The 22,227-nt window shown below is 39.1% G+C and overlaps 2 protein-coding genes across 3 annotated transcripts; one reads left to right on the plus strand and one right to left on the minus strand.

The window, feature by feature from the left end:
* The first annotated feature begins 85 nt into the window (after positions 1-85).
* Positions 86-6,041, plus strand: fam167ab (family with sequence similarity 167 member Ab). The gene is made up of 3 exons (XM_044169596.1): positions 86-267; positions 3,203-3,743; positions 4,211-6,041. Exons 2-3 carry the CDS (start codon positions 3,375-3,377, stop codon positions 4,472-4,474), a joined length of 633 nt encoding a protein of 210 aa, XP_044025531.1. The 5' UTR covers positions 86-267; positions 3,203-3,374; the 3' UTR covers positions 4,475-6,041.
* Positions 6,042-10,780: 4,739 nt separating this feature from the next.
* On the minus strand, positions 10,781-20,715 carry ccm2 (CCM2 scaffold protein). 2 transcript variants are annotated; one of them, XM_044168810.1, is made up of 10 exons: positions 20,314-20,715; positions 16,172-16,348; positions 15,907-15,990; positions 15,425-15,608; positions 14,932-15,068; positions 13,823-13,958; positions 13,539-13,596; positions 13,274-13,409; positions 13,017-13,155; positions 10,781-12,068 (listed from the first exon to the last, which is right to left on the minus strand). In XM_044168810.1, exons 1-10 carry the CDS (start codon positions 20,341-20,343, stop codon positions 11,773-11,775), a joined length of 1,377 nt encoding a protein of 458 aa, XP_044024745.1. In that variant the 5' UTR covers positions 20,344-20,715; the 3' UTR covers positions 10,781-11,772. The 2 variants fall into 2 exon arrangements, with proteins under 2 accessions (XP_044024745.1, XP_044024746.1); XM_044168811.1 differs by lacking the exon at positions 20,314-20,715 and adding an exon at positions 17,284-17,489.
* Between the last annotated feature and the right edge of the window lie 1,512 nt (positions 20,716-22,227).

Below are 22,227 nucleotides of genomic sequence, written 5' to 3' on the forward strand. Positions count from 1 at the left end.
GCTATAAGTCTGTGGCGCACTTGCATTAATATTCATGCGGCGGGAAGTCTGATAGGGATTCCTGGGACGTCTCCAAGCAACCAGAACCTGACGCAACCTTCCCGCCCCTCCTCCGGTAGCTCTCTGCCCAAAAACAAGTGGACCGTGGAGCTGTTAGGGGAATAACATCAGCGAGAGAGCGGGCTTGTGATGGTCTTCACTGATGCGGCTGCTTGGACTCAGGGTGGCGGACTACAAGTTGGACTGCAGTAGGGGAATTCTTACAAGGTAAACGAGCCACGCAGTTTGAATTACAGTATTTCAGATGATGCCGGCAGTGTATCATCTTGCAGCACGGTATCGGAATAAGAATGAATGTCTGCTCATGTGTAGAAAATGTGAACGCAACATCACTGTTTATCCGTGCGTGACGTTAAGTTAAACTTTAGCCTTCATGTAGTATCATTTTTGTACAGAAATTATGCTAAGCTATTTCCTTAAGACACCAATTGGAACTAGCAACACGTGGTTGCCTTTATGCTGAGAAAAACTAGGCTACATGAACAAAATGAGAGTAAAGTATGAAATTCGTAAACTAATTCTTAAACTAAGAATGCTAAAGCATATTGCTGTTACATTAGCAATGTTTTGTGTTGACGTTTTTTTTCACCCTTAAAAAGTTATTAAGGAGAGACACTTTTCTTATTCTTACACATATAATGTTGTCATAGTTTACTTTGTGTGTGTGTGTGTGTGTGTGTGCGCCTGTGTTGTGCAGGACTACAACCTATCTCACAAAGCTATACAGACATAACATTACAGTTTGTATTATAGTAATAAGGCCTGTTTCACTTTATGGTGATTAAAGACAAAAAGAGTCATGTTTGATGGTCACAATGACATTTACATGGATGCTGCTACAGAGTATCTTAGAATTATTTTAGAGGTTTTTTTTAAGTATCGTAGCCTCTCCAAATGTGTTTTTTATTTAAATTCATCCCTCCTTCTGAATATATACAACCAGTAAAGAACACCTGTTGATACTGATATCCGGTATTGTGATTGGTTTAGGCTGTTCATATTTTGAACCACAGACTGTTTTATTAAGTTTCTGTTGCCATAACGAAGGATTCCAATTTGCCGCAGTAATTGGGTGTTTACCTTTATGAATAGATTCTGTGTTTTGTACTCATCTCTTTGAGTCATCTTGTGATCCTGCTGATGATTTCTATAGATAATGCTCATATTCTCATATTCAATGTATATCAGCACATAATCAACCCTCAAGTTTGAAATATAACACCTTTGAATGGAAATGACTCAGAGGTGTGTTATGTTATAGATAGAGAGATACACACTAAAGCCTTGTTTGTTATTTAGACATGACTGCATGTTCCACATAGGAGAGCCAGACTTCATAAGCCAGACCAGGTTTTGGAATCTCATAGTCCAACACCACAAAATACATTTTATTGGTGTGGCAACACTGCGACTGGTTGCTGCTGAGCAATCAAATTCTGCTGCCTTGAAACCAGAGGAATGTATGGGTAATGCTTGGTGATTTGGAAGCCAGTTTAGACATTTAGATAATGGGGATAAATGGTCTTTTTTCCCTAAAAGATTTGCCCGTGTTTGTATTTGCCCCAGGCTGCATTTGATATTCAGGACGTAAATTTTGGCTTCCTTAAGATTTCCTGCTGGTCTATTCAAAAATGGCTGGGTTCACCAAAAGTGTCTCTTAAATGATCAAGCAGCCAACAAGTGGTTTTTGCTGTTATGACTTTAAACCCTTTATTTCTTTATAATTGTGATCACAGCTTGTTATATATTTGCGTACACACACCTTTCCTTTCCCTGTCTTTTTAAACCTCTTGGCTCTGCAGTTCCTATTCACAATTTAAATCACTTGTACATACAGGGTCCTTACAAACTCTTTAAAAATGCATGCGGCATGGATTTTCCTCCTTCTTTATTGGTCTCCTGTAACAATGTGGTCTCCAGAGACAGTAACACACAGATTCCTTTAAAGAATAAGGAGAGGATCCATTCCCATGCATTCATAAGTCAGCTACTATGCACAGTCAGAGGTCTATTTTACCTTGCAAAACAGCCAAGCCTATCATTAGATACAAGTGCAATGACTTCACTGCTGGTCTGCTGTGCCCATTATGGAATAACTGAGCACTAACCACTTTTTGAGTGCTTGAAGACTTTGGAAGAGGATACTGGGTCAGATTAAAAAATACTGAGATTTGGATTTGGATGCCATATGTTGTGGTGTAAACTAAATTACCCATGCTAGCTGCATGGCTTTATGGATGGCAATGTTAGTCTGTAGGTCGGTCCACCACTTTAGTCCAGGCTAAAATACTTTAAAAAAAAAACTTTTTCAATGGAAATTTTGTACAGATGTCCATGGCCACCAGAGGAAGAATCCTGCTGACTTTAGTTATCTCCTGAAGTTTCCTCTCTAGCACTGCCATGATGTTGACATGGTTTTAAGTTAAATATCTTGGTAGCTATTGAATGAATAGCGTGAAATTTGATAAAGACAGTCACTTCCTCTTCATGATGATGCTGGTTATCCTCTGCAAATGTTAGCATGCTAACACACTAAACTGTTGACACACACACATTGTTGAATTGTGTGTTTTTGTAAAAAAAAAAAAATGTTCAGGATCCGTTAAAGTAATTTTGCAAATGTGTATTATTGTTACATATGTTTTTAGCCATAACTAGAAGGTTTACTGTAAAAGAGCCAGACTGTCAGCCATTGTGCCCAACTAACTGCCAGTCGTCTGTCACTTCAAGGCAATAAGCCCCGAGGACAGGAGGTGGAAAATTGCTGATTCATTTACAGTGCCTGTGTCGTTGCTATGGAAACAATTTGTTCCTGTTAAATTAAAATCCTGGAGGTGTGTTCCCTCAGTATGCTGATCCTTTATTATTTGATATGTGGGAAGCCAAATGCTCAATCTAAATCAGTTTACAGAATGAAGGAGAACGCGGAGAGAAAGTGCACACAAATTTCATTAAACTTATCATTCAGTCTTTCTGAGATACAGTATGACTATCCGGTCATACAACTGAGCCTGTCATGCGAACGTTGAGGCGTAGCCTTTTTGTCATATGTCACGTTAGTTTTGTGTCTTGTCATTTGGAGGTGGTTGCCAGTGGCACAATCAGCAAATGTTTCATAACTTGCTTCTTCTCTTCTCTGCAGTTCTTAAGACACTCTGCCTCCAAAACAGATTTTAAGGATCTTTTGAAGATTGGACGCAGGAAAGACAAAAACCTACAACTATGGTCATTTGTAACAACAAATGAAAAACAGATATCTTTATCTATTTTTATTTTGAGACATTTTTAAGGAGCTTTTTGCATTTAGCAGATTAATGATGAACGCACCCTCAGGTCCTCAGATTATGGTGGACAGGGCTTGTGTCCAAGAGGAAGCAGAATGTGGAGAAGACGTGGATTTGTCTACAGACGACCATCTCATGAACTTGAAGGCCTTGACGGAGAAATTAAGACTGGAGACCAGGAGACCTTCTTACTTGGAGTGGAAAGCCCGGCTCGAGGCGGAAAGCTCCAGAGAGTCAGGAACTGGAAAAGGCCCAATCCAAGTTGAGCTTGAAGGCAAAGTAATCTCTCCCAAAGAGACTGTAGTGAACTCTGATGTGATTCAGTGCAAGTTGCCATCAGGTGTACTGAAGGGATTTGGGAACATCGATGAAGCTCTCAGTTGGCTGAGGAGAGAACTGGTGAGACAAAATTTAGTTCTTTACAATGTACAAGTGTATCATCTATCTTTGGAATATCGGGCAGTTTTCTATAAGTTTGGCATCTCTAAAATATTTTATTTAGTTTAGTATTTGCAGCCAGTGGATGGCCCTATTTCAAAGATATTGTTTAGGCACTTAGCTCTAATACATACAGTATATTAAATACTTGAGATTCAAATACACACTTTCATTCACATTTTTAATTTGAAGAGCTTAATAATTTTGCAGTTAAAGGCCAGAATAGAAAATAACTTCCTGCTACTTAGCTAATTAGAATTTAACAATGGACACAAATGTCCAATTACTGGCCAGAAGAATCCCATTCACATTAGTGGGTGAGATTGATTGGGACCCAACTGAGCAACTCCATCCGTGGACAATTCTAGTTGATTAAGTGGTTAATCAGCAGGTTGTTTGAGCACCACTGTTTTCTGTCTCTCTATCAGACAGACATGCGCTTGCAGGACCAGCAGTTGGCGAGGCAGCTCATGCGGCTCCGGAACGACATCAATAAGCTGAAGATAGAGCAGACATGCCACCTGCATCGCCGGATGCTCAATAACGCCACCTTCGGCCTTGAGGAGCGGGACGAGCTGTCAGACCTGCTGTGCGAATGTCCAGTCACCCCAGGGCTCGGCCTCTCTGCCCCGCTGAGACTCATCGGCGTCACCAAGATGAACATTAACTCTCGCCGTTTCTCGCTCTGCTAGTGGCAGTGATTGCACTTGAGGCAGAAAATCCTGAAAACAAAGCTAATACTATCTTTGCTCCAGTGCAGCATGCCAGCCATGGCCAGATGTTAGATAGTGGTGAAATCCTTTGTGCATTTAGGGCTTGACCACAATGTTTTGAGGATGAACCTAGATGTAAACCCTATTTTTCAGTCCCTATAATCAAAGAGAGAGATTTAGGTAATGTGTATTATTTAGAAAGAAGAATTTGAGTGTAGTAGGTACATACATAGTGTTTTTGCCACAAAACTATACATGGCAGCTATATACAGAAACCTCTTTTAAACCGCAGGAGATTTTAGACCTTTTGACCATCATGACATGAAACAGAATACTTACTTTTTAAACTTAAGTAAAGCAATCTCAAGCTTGTTCCTGTCTAGTTATCAGTTATACTGTTATCGTTACCCTATATATTGCCATATACTTTGGTTGTTTGCTGGGGCTTTTCGTGGTTTCTATCTACAAGCAGAGATTCACTATTTAAATATATATTTTACTGCATATAGACCTCTGTATGATGCTTTCAGTGACAGTCAAGATTTGTTTTTGTTCCATGTCCTGGATCTTAATCTAAATGTTTTGTGCTTTTAAAAAGATGACTTAATATTGATACAAATAGTACACTATACTATACCCAACACATATTTGAGTTAGCGCGTAGTAGTATCAATTTAGCCAACATTGCTTTTTTGTAGAATATGATGAAAATGATTTATTCTTTATAATGATTGTCAAATTGCAGAACAGTGCAGTCTTTTGCAGAACTTTCTTAAAAGTAAGGATGTATTTATGTCTTGGATGGAGCTTTGCCCTTTTTATGCTTTTATTGTTGAGTTCCAGCCTGAAAGTAACCAATTGAGATGGCATTATCTGTTTGAAACAAAAGCATGGTTTAGTTTCATGGATAAACATCGAATTATAACTCATCTACATCTCTGTGTACCAAATGACATGATTATGTGGATCTTGTTATGAGCCTTCTGTTATGTCGGCATAACAGAATGGGATAATGATGGGATATATAATTGGAGGTAACCTTTCCTTACTATTTTTCTTTTGGGTTGTGGGGGTTTGCATTTGAAATGTGAGCATATGAAATTTGAGTCAAGTATAGTCCCAACGAACAGACCACGCAACAGCAAAAAGGAGTTTCAGGGTTTAAGATGCCCCTCCTTGTGGCCCATATATACTATAATACAATCTGCACAAAAGCACAGCTTTAAAGCTCTCACACATACCACATCTAATCTGTTTCTGGTACCGATAGAGCAGATTACCTCTGAAATGACATGGTTAACATTGGTGACTACTACTGCTCAGACTGTTCCAACGTTATATGATTAGCTTTTTGTACCAACACAATACTTTTCCCCTAAATAGCAAGAAAACAAATGCTATGTCAACTTGATCTTGTGTTACTAAGCCTTTAATCAACTGGAACATACCTTAAAACTGGTTTGGTAAAATATGGTACCTTAAATGGGTCATTGTTTGTGCTAGTATGTTTTCACACATGTACTGGAAATAAATAATCCATCAAGAAGTTGGATGCGTTATTTTTCAAACTTTAATTTGCTGTCATCACAACAAAATCTCACCAATGGCCTCTTGTGTTTTCTTGTGGTAAGACTTGTCACTCAAACACAGGATAAGCAGAGAGTCTTTCATCAGTACTCCATATTAAAGTGCTCAATGAACCATGGAAGGATTTGGGAGAAAAGGCATATGCAATAAAGAAGCTTAGGTACACTGCACCAGCAATCTTTTTGCACTTAGATTCAGTGTTCGAAACTGTGGGCTATTTGAACGTCTAAAGTTACCCTTCAGCTTTCTGAAGGTGTTGAGGGCTTTTAACAAAATATCTTAATGGTATATCCTGCTATGTCCCCAATATCATACTACTGTTGTTTTAGGATTTCTTGTGATAGCAGACACACAGTAAAGGAATATTTTGACATTTGGGGAAATACACTTATGTGCTTTTTGGCGGAGAGTTAGATGAGAATATTGACACCACTCTCATATTTGTCCGTTAATTGTGAAGCTACAGCCAGTTATCTTAGCACAAAAGACTACAGACGGGGGATAAACTAGCTTGGCTTAGAAGGTAACAAAATCTGCCTACCAGCACCTCTAAAATTTGCTAATGAACATCTTATACAGTATTTGGTTTGTTTAATCCATACAAAAAGTGTAAAAATGTAAATTTGCCATTTTACTAGGGCTTATGTTTTAAGAAACAGTCTGGCACATAATCCCCATAAAACGGCAAATTGACGTTTCTACATTAAAGTTTTTGTACAGATTAAACAGACCAAATAAAATGTACTGTAATTAGTAATCTTTAGAGGTGCTGGTAAATTGATTTTCTACTTTCCAACTAAACCAGGCTAGCTGTTTCCCTCTGTTTCCAGTCTTTCTGCTAACCTAGGCTAACCGGCTGCTGGCTGTAGCTTCATATTTAACGGACAGCTATGAGAGTGATATTGAAGTTCTCATCAAACTCTCAACCAGAAAACGAATAACCCTATTTCCCAAAATGTCGAATTATTCCTTTAAGCTTTGGAAAATGACGTGAATTGGGTATCTCACCTCCTTTCTTCAAATTAGCTTCTCTGTCACTTTTGTCCTAATGCTTTTGTTCTGCTAATAGCTGTCTTCTGAGCACACCGTACAATAACTTGTGTAAACAGTTGGGAACAGCTTGGGCTCACACAGTTTTGGGTATGTGTGAAGACATGAGCATGGGGGTCATGAGGTTTTGCATGTGAGAGTCAGTGTAAACCACTTGCTGATCCCTGTGCCCCTCTCCATCTGGACGGCCTGAAGTGGCATGTCATGAATGACTTTGCTGAGCCTGAGATTTTCATGCATGAGCTCCAGCTTTATGTGGGCTTATCGTTGCTGAAAGCCACAACTCCTTTTGACTGAAACGCTGCTGAAGGGGCTACCACATACTTTTTCAACAAGCTGCTGGTGATCAAAATGGTTTCATTTCTTTTTTGATTATATTTAATCTAATCTAATTCATTACAATGAAATAAATGCTGTGCAGCCATTTTTTTTTTTTTTTGCCAAATCCAACAGTTTGCTACTGAGAAAATGAAAAACAAAAAGTACTTTGTGCTTGTTTAGATTCCAGTTCTGCCCAACAGCCGTCCCTGGAATTTGCCATTTTATTAATTTCATGCCCAAACCATCTCATTTGCATGACAGAATGACTTGACAGGCATAAAATCAGGCACTATCTCTGCTGCTGAAGCATGAAGACCAGATACTATATCAAAAGCCACAGTCCTGATGCAAAAATTAGGCATCATGTTGAGAGTTTAAATAAGCAGTTGGTTTAGGCTGATTTGCACACAAATATTAAAAAAACACTTGGACAGTATGATCTGCATTCAGTTTAAGAGAAATTATGGTACATGAGGACTTTCCTCCAGTTAGATTGTAGATTGATGTATCTTAAAGAGGGATGCAGTCGGTTAATTGCTATCTTTACCTTTTGTCTACCAAGAGCTCTTTTTTTCTTATGTTCTCGACTGGGAATTTAGCTGACAGCCTGTTCCAGGAATATAACAGATGTAACACCACAGAGATGCCGTTCTCACCATGACTGAGCTGCAAACTCAAGCATGAATGGCTGACAGAAACCTCACCAAGGTGAACCACAGGGTGAGCCTGGCGAGAATCTCAGACTGCATCTCACACCGAGCCGTTGTGTAGGAGTGTCTCGGTAATCCCACGCCAGCAAAGATTTACTGTAAGGATGAGACATTAAAGACCAGAACACCACAGCCCAGAGAAGAACACAATAAAGTGCATTATTTTAATTGATGGGTTATTCCCCATTTTGGCTCATGACAAAATTTCCTCTTTCCTCATTTGTGACTCTTTGCAAAGCTAGAACTTTGACCAGTCTATCAGTGATTTATTGGAAAACGTTTATCCAACAATGACACTCTTCATTTTTAATGGAGTGGAAATGAGAGCCGAATTAGACTGTTATTGTTGGAGAAACAAGGTACATTGCAGACTCATGAGGCTTTAAGCTTGACCACACAATTAAACCCCTGGAGTGTCGAGACACTGAATCTGACTGTGTTGGTTGTTGGAAAATAGATTTATAAGGTCAGGGGAACACTTGGACCTGCTCCTGGACACATATTAAACATGTCCAGGAGCAAAAAATAGCTTTTAAACCATAGCTTTCTATGTGGGATATTAATTTGGAAAAAAGTCCCCTGCTTGCAGATTCCTTTTTATTTTGGATTAGGCTGTGTGCTCTGTGTAAGATTTGGCTAATGGCCAGCAGGGTCATAAGTGAATCACAGGTTATTGTTTTTTATATATTGGAAGCTAATATATTATTTGTATTTGTACAAAACTGAATGAAATGATTTTTAGCCACTTAGGTGCAGAGGGAACAACCTGTAGATATAACACTGACATATTATTACCTTTAAAATTAATATGGTGAGCTTGTTAGCAAACAGTTGCCTATTAGCACATCCAGCAGACATGGAGCAACCAGCTACATTAGCATTCATTTGGAGTTGTGCTTGCGGCCACCTAGTGAATAAGTCCAATATTCACTCTCCTTTCAGCTGTTTTTGGTCTCCACCAACTCCTGAAGGAAATAATTGGCTCTTTAGCAGCTAAATACTGCAATATGTTCAGCTAGTTGTAGTATATCCATCTAGTTGCTGACTTTGTCTGCCGTTTGGTGCTGGGCAGGTATACCAAATCAGTAGAGTTAGACCATAAAACCAAAACAATGAGCTGAAAGACGCTAAAAAGCTCTATAGAACTGAGGAGAACTGCAGTCGGGTGATAATTCTCACCACTACAAGCAAGTCCTTTCACATCACAAGTAGTCATGTCATCCATCATAAATATAAAAAACATTGGTGTTCGCCTCTTTAAAGTATTTTGATTCAGGGCATGTTCAACCAAAACTTGACAGTATCTTGTAACTACCAGAGGTTATTGCAGAATGTTTCTACTTAGGCTTTATTCCTATGACGCTAAAGCCAAAACTCAAATAAATAAAAAAAATCTATTAAAAATGGATAGAAAATTATCAGTTTGTCTTCAATCATTGTCTAATACATCCATTTGAAGTTGCCAACCCAGTGTAGTCAGACTTATACATTTAATCCACTTACCATTATGGCTCAAACCTCAAGTTTTCATTCCTGACTACAATAATCTTTTCAGTGAAACAAGTAAACAAACGCCTATCTGATTCTTCTTCATGAGGCATGCTCAGGCAAGGTGATAAAGTCACTATGGAGGCACTATAGGGGCTCCAGTCATTGTTGAAAAGATAATTGGCAAACTCTTAATAAAACAGCATGGGATCTTTTAATGACTTAATTAAACCAACTGATCTATTTAATAATTACTTGCTTTGAATGAGGCACTGTAATGAGTCATTCTGTTTTGGCTAAAACTGGATTAAGATGAGAGTTTACAGGAAGCCAATTAGGATTCCGTCACGTGCTGTGAGAAAGCACGGTTCAACTGAGACCATGTCAGAAACAATCATTTACTCTCCATCTCTACCAAAAACAATGAAGCAACATTGTCGCAAACAGGTACAGCTAACCATGAATAGTTTGCTTGTGTGATGAGAGAGAATCTGTGCTTGCTCTGTGAGATCATAGGCTTCCTGATTATCTCATCCTTTTGTTCGAGGCAGACAGCGTCTCAAGCCAAAGTGGCTATTTGAACCCAGGTGTAGTGTTCCAGTCTGTACATGCACTCCTATACCTCTGCTCAATTCCCACAACAAACATGAGACAACCCAGACAATGGACAAACATCTTTTGATTCCAGTTGGTTTTGTACTTCTAAACTTACTGAGAAAAATCATACAAAAGTAGATCTGTGAAGGAAATGATTTAAAAGCGTGGGGAGTGGCTTTACAGAATGGAATGTGCTCAACTCGAACTCTCCTGCCAATTTCTCGTCCCTCAGACTCACAAAACTAATCCCTTAACTTTGAGGGCAACATCCAGCACGATTGCTTTGATGAAACTCAGGCTAAAGTTCCACAGCAGCTTAGGTGCATCCAAGCAGATGATCAGTCAGAGAGGATCAGATTATGAAACCTTCACCTCTTGTGTCAGTTTTGGTGTATGAAAGTCAAATCAAATGAGGAGGTTAGTCTCACTTCAAACTGCTGATAATGCAGCAGACAGGTAAAGGATAATAACTATGTTTTTTCAAAAGACATCACAATGCTTGTCATTTTACAACAAAAACAGACAATCAGTGTAAAGTAGCTGTTATTTAATAACCATGATTTGCTCAACAACTGTAGTTACAGTTCATAATTACCTGTCTGTGTGTGACAGACAGTTGGCAGCAGTACTGCAGTGTAAAGGCACAATGACAGATAAATGTGATGTCACAAGACATTAACAAGATGACCTGCAGGAGAAGAACAAAAATCATAAATTTACATCAGCCATAACCTAACTGGCTTTGTCAAATACAGTCCCCACTCAATCGCTTAAATTGAATGAGAATTTTTGTTTTTACAGCATTTCCTTGGTCAGTTTGAAAAAGGCAAAATTATATAAATGAGTAAACACTGATAACAAATGATAGTGTAAAACAAAGTGGTACACAAATCTTATTGAAAAACAAAATGATATATAGAAAAATGTTACACTCTAACAGCAACACACAAATAGGAATTAAATGAAGAAAATCAAAGTTCTCCTGGTGGATGAAGCTGATTGACCTATAGTTATACAAAAACACAAACCAGTACAGCCTCAGTCTTAACCTTCTAAAACATGTACACAGTCCTCTGATGGATACTCCAGTCAGGTATAGTCAGTTTGTTTTCAGGTATAAAACAGACTGAAATATTCTCAAAAACTCAAAAAGATTTTCGCTACATTGCTGACAGCAGTGGCAGATACTGCCAATAAATGAGTACAAAAATCAAAGAAACTTTAAAAATATATCAGAGGCTATGAATCCCTCTGAAATGCAAAAATAGCCAACTGACTGCATGTCATCTACAGGGTCTGCATAAGTGCATTTGTTGACTTCATGTTTTTGTGGTAATAGGTTGAGGTTTTCCTTGAGTGCGTAGGGACTATGGAACGTCCTCTTGACAATTAGAGGAAAATACAATTAACCAAATCTTAGGTCAGTGCTAAGGACCACCTTCATCTGATCCGTTCAGCTCATGCCTACTGTTCATTTGAGGACTGGCTGCCATTCCATGTCCTCAGCGCGCTTTGTTCACCACGTCAGGGCATCACTCCCTCCTGGTCCATACTGCAGCCAAGAGCCTCAATGTCATTACTAATATCAGTGATCATGCGGTCCCACTCGTCTCCCTCAGAGGTGTCCTGGCCCTCGTCTGAGGCAGCGCTTCCTCCGGCTGCTCCGTTGCCGTTGGTGGTGGAATCGGAGGCGGAGCTGGCTGTGCGCCGGTAACGACCAAAACTGTCTGTAATGATGCCTCGGCCGTCCTTCACACCAATGGTCTCCAGGAAATTCTCAAAGTGCTGGCTGTCCTTCTCTGGTATGAAGGGACGCAGCCCTGCAGGGCACATTATAATGCATATAGTCACGGACTGTGTCTGACATGACATCTGTCTTTTTAGCACATATTTTATGACAAGTATGTTAGTGTTACATTTATTGTGATATAACACGCAGGTGGATTTATACTATTGAGGAGACAGCAGTGCTGACGGGAGTTTTACCCACATATTGGTTTTTATAATGTCTCACATTTTCATGTGGAGAGACGAAAGTGCGTCTGAAACTGTTGAGGTGTGGCTTTACTGGCATAACCACCAAGCAAGACTGTGACTGTGTGGCTGAAAGTGGCACTGAAAGCACCGGTGTAATAACGACCAAAGACTAGACCAGTTCAATACATACTGGTCTCAAAGTATATGGTCTAAAGTATACAGAGCCATTTTTGATGGAGCAACTACACTTCACAGAACTTGAGCAGTGAAAAGGATTTTCAGTGGACAGGTACTCAGTTAGTAAGCGCTCCCGCACATCTGGTTATGTGAAGATAAAATCTGTGATTTATCTACACTCGGAGAGACTGGTTATGTCATGCTACCATAAATACAATTTGTTAAACACAGTTTGAAGTTGGAATTTACGTTTTTAGTATGCTTGTTGTGCTCTACTACTAACATTTTTCATTAGACCAGTTTTCCGGTGATTCACACAAAACGATACTTATCTCACACAACCGGACCTCGATCTTAAAAAGCTCACAGATGTTTGGAAATCAAAACATGGATCAAAGAGACTTTTGACTCATGTTCAATGACTTTGACAAAGCCTGCTTCTACTAGCAAATTTTGTTGACGTACAAACAAATGTTCTAATTGTAACTGTATAACAACAGCCTACTGTTAATCTCAAATTTTGTGCTTTGAGACCTTGTTGAGCTTGATGATATGGAGGTCTAGCTACACAAGATCATTGTATCTTAACTTAAGGGGAAATAGAATAGTTGTACCAAGTAGAAGGAACTTCCTGCTGTCCCCATAGAGTTGTCGCAGGTTAATGCAGAACTCATGGATGGAGGCACCGTTACGGTATTCATGGAGCAGGGTAGCAAACTGCTGGATCTCCTGTGATGACAGTTTTGTCCGCAGCTAGAAGGGGAAGAAAAAGATATTGAAAAATCAAAACAATAATTGCTACAGCTTGAAAAAAATGTCTTATTCTCAAAAACAGAAAGGGACAAAGAAAGAGAGGGTGAAATCGTCATACTGTGGTCATGTAGTCCTGCAGCAACTCTGCAGCAGTGGTGCTGAGCTCTCCTTCACTCGCGGTCTTCGTCTGAGGGGATGCTGGAGTGGAAGCAGATGGAGAGTTTTCTTCTGCCCCCATAGAGCCCTGGAAAGGACTGACAGAGGAATGCACCCCTTGTAAGTGACAAGCAAAAGTAAACCACTTTCAGAGATGTGCCAAATCACTATGCCCAAAATGGAAACCTATCAAGTTAGTAGGTAGGACTCTTCAACCGTGTACTTACAATGTGCTGGCTTCCGCTTCAAAGGCCTCCTTAACATCCACTTTGCTTGAAGAGTCATCTGCAAAATAATAGCAAAAAAAGTACATATTTATATCTGACTTAAGTTCTGAAACTTCAGCAGCTTGAAAAGAGGGTAAAAGGCAAAGACATCCAGAGTAAAGCTGTATTACACTATATTACACCAAATCAAATTTTAGGAAAAAAAATGTGTTAAGCTTGTTAAAAAAATAAAATAAAACCAATAATCTGTAAAATTTGTCTCATTAAGTTAGTTTTTTCCGCACCACTGTATAGAGAAAGGTGTCTGGTAGGTGTAGTTGCTCCATCAAAAATGGCTCTGTCCAAGAAGTCGATGGTTGATTCTGTGTAAACAATCTGAAAGACCTGGCTGAGCAAAAGACACAACTCCTCTGCTGCTGCCTGAAAGAGAAAAAAGTTAGCTATTAACAATTTACTCTTCTGCTAATTCATGACAGTACTCTCTAACATGTTTTTGCCACAATATCAGACTCGACATCTTCATTTGAAATAATCCCTGTGTGAGACTGGCAAGTGCATCGTGATTAGCTGAATTCTGTTCACTTCACTGTAATTTACCATTTGTCTTTATACCAGTAGGAATACACAAAGCCGACTTTGTCTGTGGTAGGTTTGTGTCATTACCCTAGATTTAAAAAATATTAGTAATTGCTGGCAATTACAAGTTAATGTCTGCCTCATTGTATCAACAAAACAGTATTTTTTATGGTAATTTCTGTGGTTGATTCAGGTTACATTCTGACACTTAAAGGTGCCCTGTGGAGTTTTCTTGAAAACAAACAAAAGTTATGTTTAAATTCAGTGCTGCACAACGCATTGTGTGTATCCTTGAGGTCTAACAAATGTGTTGAGTGTATTTCCTTCCTCAAAAAACATTTGCATAGCCAATTTTTAAAAGTATTTTAAATCCAGCATTTATTACATCCATGTTTACTTGCTTGCAGTCTTCTTCTTCCCTGCCTTTGTGGGCGCATTGCAGCACATCTCGGCATGTTACTGCTAACTGTTGATCAGTGGAAAAGTGTGACACCATTGGTAGGACTGTGTATCGCGTCATCCAAGTGTGTGCGTGTGCAAGAGATAAACAAAAGGGGGACACTATTAGAAAAGAAGCTCCATATCGCTAATACCGGTCTAAACCTCCACAGGGAACCATTAACAAAAAGCACTGCAGGAAATTTAAATTAGCATTTCCAAGCAGTTTTAGTAAGTTCATTTGGTGTGCGCTTTGGATCGAAAGGCATTGTTCTCACCTGTGTGACCTAACTGAACTAAATAAATAAACTCTGCAGATTTCCATTTGGCTGCTCTAGACATGCATGTTGTAAACATAGCCACAGATGCAAAATAATACCTTATTATCAACAGCCAGCACAAGCAGACAGCAGACATCCACAAGCACAGCTCCACTCTCTGATAAAGAGCTCAGGGTCTGAGACTTGTTGAGATCAGGACACGAACTAGGACAAGGAGAACCTCCTGACTCCTGGGCTGCAAAACAGACAAAAATACACACAAAAATACACACAGTCAAATTTGATTATTCAACTGTTGAATTGTTGTCAACTTAGCAGACACTACTTTGGACATTTTTGAGATGTATGAATCTAAACCGTTCTTCATTATTGGGCCACATTAAGTGAGTGACCAAATAATGTGACATTATTGTTAGTTCCTGTCCTGAAAAATGTCAGTTAAGCACTTGTTTTAAATTGGATGTAACATTATCAGATTGCTATTTTGTCCTTTTGCAATGCCATAAGGACATTATCAAACAAAGAACCAGAGGGACCTGACAACAGTGGCAACAACTTAACACTTGAAGGAACCTTTAAATGTTTTTTTACCTGTTTTGATCACCACGAGGTGCAAAGAGTCGTCCCTGATGTAGGAGACAGCAGCGATATCATGGATGGGCACTCTCAGGATGATGTCTTCTCCATCGCGCCATACAAGCTTTATGTTGTACGCCGACAAACTCACCACTGCATCCTGCTCCGATGTCAGCTGGCCTGCCAACTGATGGGACTTCTAAGAATCACAGATGTATACAACGTGGGTAATTATCTCACTTCTGATTGAATACCATGTGACAACTTTAATATTCCAGTTCACAATAAATAAGTATAAGCATTAAAGCTTTTATCATCTGTATTCTTATGTTTGCATGAACAGAACTTGACTATTAAAGGAATTTCATTTAATATTAATGATGTCAGTTATGTAAAAAACTATCCAACTGGTTTTGAAAAAAGCGAGAGAGAGAGAGAGAGAGAGGAAGAGCAACCAACTGATGGATCAAGTTAAATCCTCTTACTCAGATACTTACCCTGGCGGTGTCAATGAGCTGCAGCACTTCTGTGCGACTTGATGGGTTCAAGTATCCTGGAACTGATGTCAGCTGCCCCAAGTACTGGACAGGACAGAACATGCACAAACATTTTACTAAGAGTTGTACAAAAATCCAAGTAAAATAAAATAAAAAACATAGCGTAACCTAATATTATATAAATAATAATTTCCTCCTAAGTGAATGGTACTACACTATTTTTAATATACGGGTAGGGACTTTATATCTCTGCTGTCATACTCACTTTGACTTCCTTCTCAATGTAGTCATTGAGCAGGATGTCAGGGTCGATGCGGTGGTCAGGCTGAGAGAGCGAGAAGGTGTGGAGGGCCCTGCGCTCAGTGGCTTTCTCCTGGGCTTTCTTGTCTCTGCCCTTCTCTCCTTTCAGGAAGACTCGCTTGAACGGAGACACGATACCAGGCTAGTGAATAAAGACAAAGAGAGGTTGAGAGAAATTAGATTTCCTTAGATTGTCAAGACGCCTTCCCAAAATGCAGTAAGAAATGAGACTCAGCTTGTGTGGATATGTAGCATTTCAGACTCTAAATTATAAGCCATTGGCGATATCTGTTTCTATGCAACAGGATATTATTAATAATTACAGGACTATTCATATCCACAACATACATATAGTGTAGTTGCAATGGGCTGGCTGCACAGAAAAGCAACTGAAATACTTATACGCCTTGTAATTTCTGCTGACCCTGCTACCCCTGACACATAACCCAAGATACAGCAGATGGACTCTTTTGAAAGTGCAAATGCACAGCTGTCTGTGTTACCCAATATGTGTTGCTCAAATGTTAACAATAACATGTGCAAAAGGAAACTCTGCATTAGGGTTGGGCGATATGGCCCTAAAATAATATCACGATATTTCAGGGTATTTCTACGATAATGTTGTCTTGTCTCGACAATATGACAACATACTGAAAAAATATTTTTGGTTTAGAACTCAGAATAGCTGTTGAGATCTCCTCGCGGGATTTTTGGCTCTCCTCGTACTCAACCGGGTGCTTCTGCTTAAGGTGGTGAAATAAGTTTGTTGTATTGCAACTACTTACAACTACTCTGCATTTTTCAAAATTGGACAGATGTGCCCCAAGAGAATATACTTCCTTCCTTGTATTTACTGTAGAAACTCTTCATTGCTTTTTTTGCAAATGGCCAGTAAAAAAAAACAAAAAAACAAACAAACATGAAATTATATAATTCTTTTGCTTTTGTATCAACTGGTAAAATGTCAACACTGTAGCGCTGTTTAAGAGCTTGATACATTTTGTGGTGTAAAGCCTATGCATAATACAAAACATTTCAAAGCATATGTCTTGATTTAAAGCATTTTAAAAAGCCTACCTCGTTCTCCATGAACCCACACGCTAGAAGAGTCGCCTATTCAACGGCAAGCACACAGCCTGGCCACGGATGCTGCTACGCTCACACTGTCTAAACTAGTCACCTGTTGCCTCCACTCACACGCAGTGACAGCTGCCAACTGGTGACAGACATACAGGATCAAACACAGCCTGAGTGTGTATGTGAGGGGTGTGACCCCTCTCACAGAGGAAGGGAAGTGTCTCTCTGTCTCTATACACAGGCACAAGAACAGGAAGGAGACTAGCCACAACTTCCTGTGATGACACGCACATACACGCTTTAATAAAGAAAACACATAAAAACGGCAGCAGACTTCGCATTGTTGTTTTGAAAACTGCTTGAAAAGAGTGTGTGTAGTGATAATCACTTTTACTCCACTTTTACTCCTTCATATTTTATTGTGATGTGATGATTGCTCACTCAGGACTTAGCTCTGTAACTGAATGTCCATACACATCACTGCTACACCACAGACATTCAAGACCTTGTATATTCTATAATGCTAACCACAGATGTTGCATCTGCAATGCTGTTTACACTGCAGATTCAATAAGGTGAAAAGTGTAGAAAATCTGATGTAGCTCTATAGGTTTTATTTGCTTTTTTCAGCCACCTTATGAAAAAGGTAAATGTAACAACTTTCCTCTACAAACAAAATCAAGCAAGATAAGTAAACTTCAACTAGATGATGTTTGTTGACAATATCTACAATAGGAAAACTATGGGGTTACTGCAGTATCAGTGCATTATTTAACAGTATGTAGCTCGTGAGGACAAGCACATTAACATTTTATGGCTTTTCCTTATGAAAAGTGAGACAAGAGCTACCGTAATTGACCCCAGTGAATGGCCTCAAGATGAACAAGTGCCTCTTTTGGTGAAAATTAGAAGAGAAACATAAGTGAGGATACTGTATGGCTTCTTTCTGCTGTGATGGCCAGAGTGACAATAAGTCCATGTGGACTTTCAAACTTTCTCACATTTAAGAACAATGCAGGAAAAAGTGTAAGCGTCAAAATGTGGAACACGCTGAGACAAGAAAAACACTGCTGCTTTTATATTGTTTTGATTGAACCACATCCAGTGTGAAACAACAGGATATAAGAATAACAATCACCATCTCTTGTAATCTAAAACCTATTTGTCCCCCATACACCTAATAACTAAGTTTTCTACAGTGGCCCTAAGGTAAAATGCTATGACCTTTCTCTGCCTCTCTAGATCTAAGCTGCAACACTTCTGTTAGGCAACATAAGGATGTTCTTCATTCTTGATTTGTTAATGTTTGTTAAGACATCACCACACACACAGCTCGGCTGAAAGCAAGCTAATACAATGTATGTGTGAGTCACTCTGCAATGTTCCTGTAAGGTAATGCAGCTGTAAAATTCCTTAACTTCTCTAGATACCTCTGACAGTTTCCAGACTTTGTCTGCAAAATACCAGTCTAAATTTCATGATGTCCCAGAGATCCCCCACCAAGTAGGACGCTTGATCAGTTAGCAAAGTCAAAGTATCTCTGTATCATGTTATGATATGAAGGGGTCTGAGCTTTCACTTGAACCGGTGATCCTGTTCACTATCACCACCAAGTGGCACAAACAAGAACTATATGTATTGGTGACACTGATCCCTAAAAGCTAAGATCATCAACCCTGACCAGAATGAAAGAGGTCAAAAAGACTGGTCATAACCAGTTTCATAAAGCTGTTTAATGAAAACATTCAGTAGTACTGAGATAAAAAGGAAAAAAATATTTTTTTCCCCTCCTAAGGATATCTAACTTTCCAAAAAGCTAAAATGCTGCTAGGCAAGTGTTTAAATATATTTACTATGGATCTATCTAGCATCTAACAGGCAATGTATCATTAGTTATAAGGTACTTTGAGTGGAAGTTTTAAAGTTACACCTTATCAAACTAAGACTTTGGGCTAGTTGCTGCTGATAAAAACATTTCCTTGCCACAACAAACCTTCTTTACACTAGGATATCACTTCATTTCCGTTCAAATTTCTCTTCACATCATGAGGAGGCAGAATTAGATGGGAGGTAACATTTGTGTTTTTGTCATGGAAAAATTATGGAATGACCAGCAAAAGCAAAGATGTTAACCTCAAGACACTTCACTTCTCATTACGCTGCTCAGGCTGTGAGAATTTGTCTGCCTAGATTTGGTGGGTGTTGCCCTTCAGTTTCCTCCTGTGCCAACCAAAAGAAAATGTCTCTTCTGTCTGTTCTAAGACACAGTGGGAAAAAAGATAAAAGAAATGTCAGTGTCTGAACATAAAGATGTCTCTCCATATCAAACGGGATCATATGTGTATGTACTGCATGTGTGAGAGAGGGCAGGATGGTGGGCTCAACCAAGGAGTGCTGATTCCCTTTAGCATGACTGACACTGATAACCGCTGCCTTTGACAGCTGATGTTGAGCTCACAGATCTTCCATGACCCACGCCTACACGTAACAACGAGGGTTATTACTCTGGGAAACCTGGATACTGACACTGCGGTATACGTTACCAGCATCACCACAACAGTAGTCTAATTAATACAACAATGGTCGAAGTTAATTTACCACAACGACCACATATTCTACCTGAACACATTTTAATGGACTGCAAAGCGAACAACGCAAAGGTGATATTAATAGAGCTATGAGAAATAAAAACATCCTGAAACTCACAGTACTCGTGTTTTAAACTTAACTTGTAACACTTCACTCGCTCTTTTAGGTTCAATCTGTTGCGCCTTAATTTAACTATGTTACCTTTATTTAATGTCCACTCGGTAAGTTACACAATTTTCCCAATCAACGCTGATCGATAGAAAAGACAATAAATCTGTCAGTGTGTTATCGTGAGTGCTTTGCCGGTGTCTGCTGATATTTACTTGGTAGTTGGCTAAACTTAGCCAGCTAACAGCTAAGCTCGCCTGGTCTGACGAGCTAGTAAGTTAGCATGCTAGGTAGTCAACTTGCAGTACAAAGTATGTCAATTATCCGACTTACCTTTTTCACTTTTTTCACATCATCCTCCATTTCTATGTGAAGGTCCTCTCCTTCATATTCTGTTCAGCGTGGAGATCCAGGTGAGACAAGACATAACTACCGAAGCTTTTAACCAGCATTCATTTGACAGTAGTTAGCTTGCTAGCCTAGCTTAGCCTAGCATTGGTAAAGTAATGCCCGATTTTGAGCTGATAGCAAAACGCCATCCTGATATCCTTATTCCACAACCCTTAGAAAAAAATGCCGGCGTGCCACCAGTGTGAAAATGGTATGCTTCAGTGCTGCTAAAACAACTAAGGAAATAGTCTGTGAGGAAGACAAACTCGGATAAAACAAACAAAACTTTTCAATCGTGCCGCCATTTTGGGCGTTGAACTGTGGTCCAACATGCTTTGCTTTGCACAAACCAAAACAGCTGCTACTGTGTATTATAGTGATAATACGGCCGAGTGATCAGAGAAACCAGTTTGACGAAGCCGTACTGTAGTGTCATTTTACGGGCAGCTTTTCAAGTTGTTTACTAGAAATAATCAATTTATTCAATTACAGAGACTCACTTCAGACCAAAGAATTATAGCCAGAAATGCAGAGGATTGCCTTTGGCACTTTGGCATAGGTAACTAGATTGTAACATATCTTAATGCATCATAATGCTACTAATATATATATATATATATATATATATATATATATGTATGTTTTGTTGTTGGCTTGCTACAGCCCCCTGCTTATAATAGCTTTATGACATAATAATACTTTATTTAATATTTTTAGAAGAAGTTGACATTTTGACACTTTTGCCCAAATTCATTGTAGGAAAGCCTCAATTCTCACTTTTTGTTCATCACTTAATTATATATAAACAATAGGCTTTTTCACAGCTGATATTTTTTACTTTTAGTATCAGAAAAAGGACAGGTGGCTCCTTTCTGTTTAACTGTCCCAGTAAGCCATACCTCTTAACCTGGCACAACTAAATGTAATGCAGCTGTTAATAATGTTACACTTGTGCTTTCCTGCTAAGATATGTTGACATTTATTGCCATGAAAAGAGTTTTACTAATTGTCTAAAAACACTAGCGGCACAATGAGGCTGTTGAAATGCAGATGTTTAACATTTGTAAGGGGAGTAAGAGACACTTATAAGTGTCTATCAAAACAATACACGTGACATGCTGTTTACAGTTACTGTTTACTATCCCTGTTTTACTAGGACAAGAGAGAACAATAGAGAGAGAAAGGCAGATGAGGTAAGTGGAGAATTACAGAAACATGCATAGATACAGCAAGAGGATATGAAAGCGGAAAAGAGACCAGTCACTTGCAAGGTTGGCTGCAAGAGTGCCAACAAAAGAAGGGTAAGCTCTGCACACGTCTAGTGACTGTCAGGGGTATTAGCATTTTAATCATGACATATTCATCTGTCTTTATTTTCCTAAACCTGTGCATAAAGCAGGTGAAGGGTATTGCATCTGCTATTGGTTTGAAGTATTTGGGATGGTCAGGAAATGTCACTATAATGGCCTCTTTAGGTGATTTGTGATTTCTAAATTGCAAATAGCAATCCATGTGGGCATCAATGCAGGTAATGATGAAATATGGCAGAGTAGAGAAAGAAAATAGAGTTCTCAGCAGATGTAACCTCTCAATATACTGTATATTTTTAAGTGAATAATTTTCCATTTGCAAGGCCATCAAAGGACGACCCCAGTCTTATCCTCCGAATATCCACTGACCCTAGAACTGCCCCTGCAAGTGAAAAAAAGATGGAAGCTATGCCCATGTGTCAACATCTATATTTTAACTATCGTTCCAATGTGCAAAAGAAATTCTTTCGTAATTAGTGGTGGTGGTTAGTGAAATGATTAGCAAAATACGCATCTCTCTCGATTTCTTGTAGTTTTGTTGCTGTTT

Source organism: Siniperca chuatsi, linkage group LG16, assembly GCF_020085105.1.
Source record: "Siniperca chuatsi isolate FFG_IHB_CAS linkage group LG16, ASM2008510v1, whole genome shotgun sequence".
Lineage (NCBI taxonomy): Eukaryota > Metazoa > Chordata > Actinopteri > Centrarchiformes > Sinipercidae > Siniperca > Siniperca chuatsi.

Excerpts from the sequence above, each read along its gene's own strand:
- fam167ab (XM_044169596.1), top strand. The coding sequence starts at position 3,375 with ATGATGAACGCACCCTCAGGTCCTCAGATTATGGTGGACAGGGCTTGT. Across the intron at positions 3,744-4,210 it reads GTTGGCTGAGGAGAGAACTG|ACAGACATGCGCTTGCAGGA; the intron begins GTGAGACAAAAT and ends TCTCTCTATCAG.
- ccm2 (XM_044168810.1), bottom strand. The coding sequence starts at position 20,343 with ATGGAGGATGATGTGAAAAAAGTGAAAAAG. Across the intron at positions 15,991-16,171 it reads ACATTGAGAAGGAAGTCAAA|TACTTGGGGCAGCTGACATC; the intron begins GTGAGTATGACA and ends TGTCCTGTCCAG. Across the intron at positions 15,069-15,424 it reads CCTCGTGGTGATCAAAACAG|CCCAGGAGTCAGGAGGTTCT; the intron begins GTAAAAAAACAT and ends TCTGTTTTGCAG.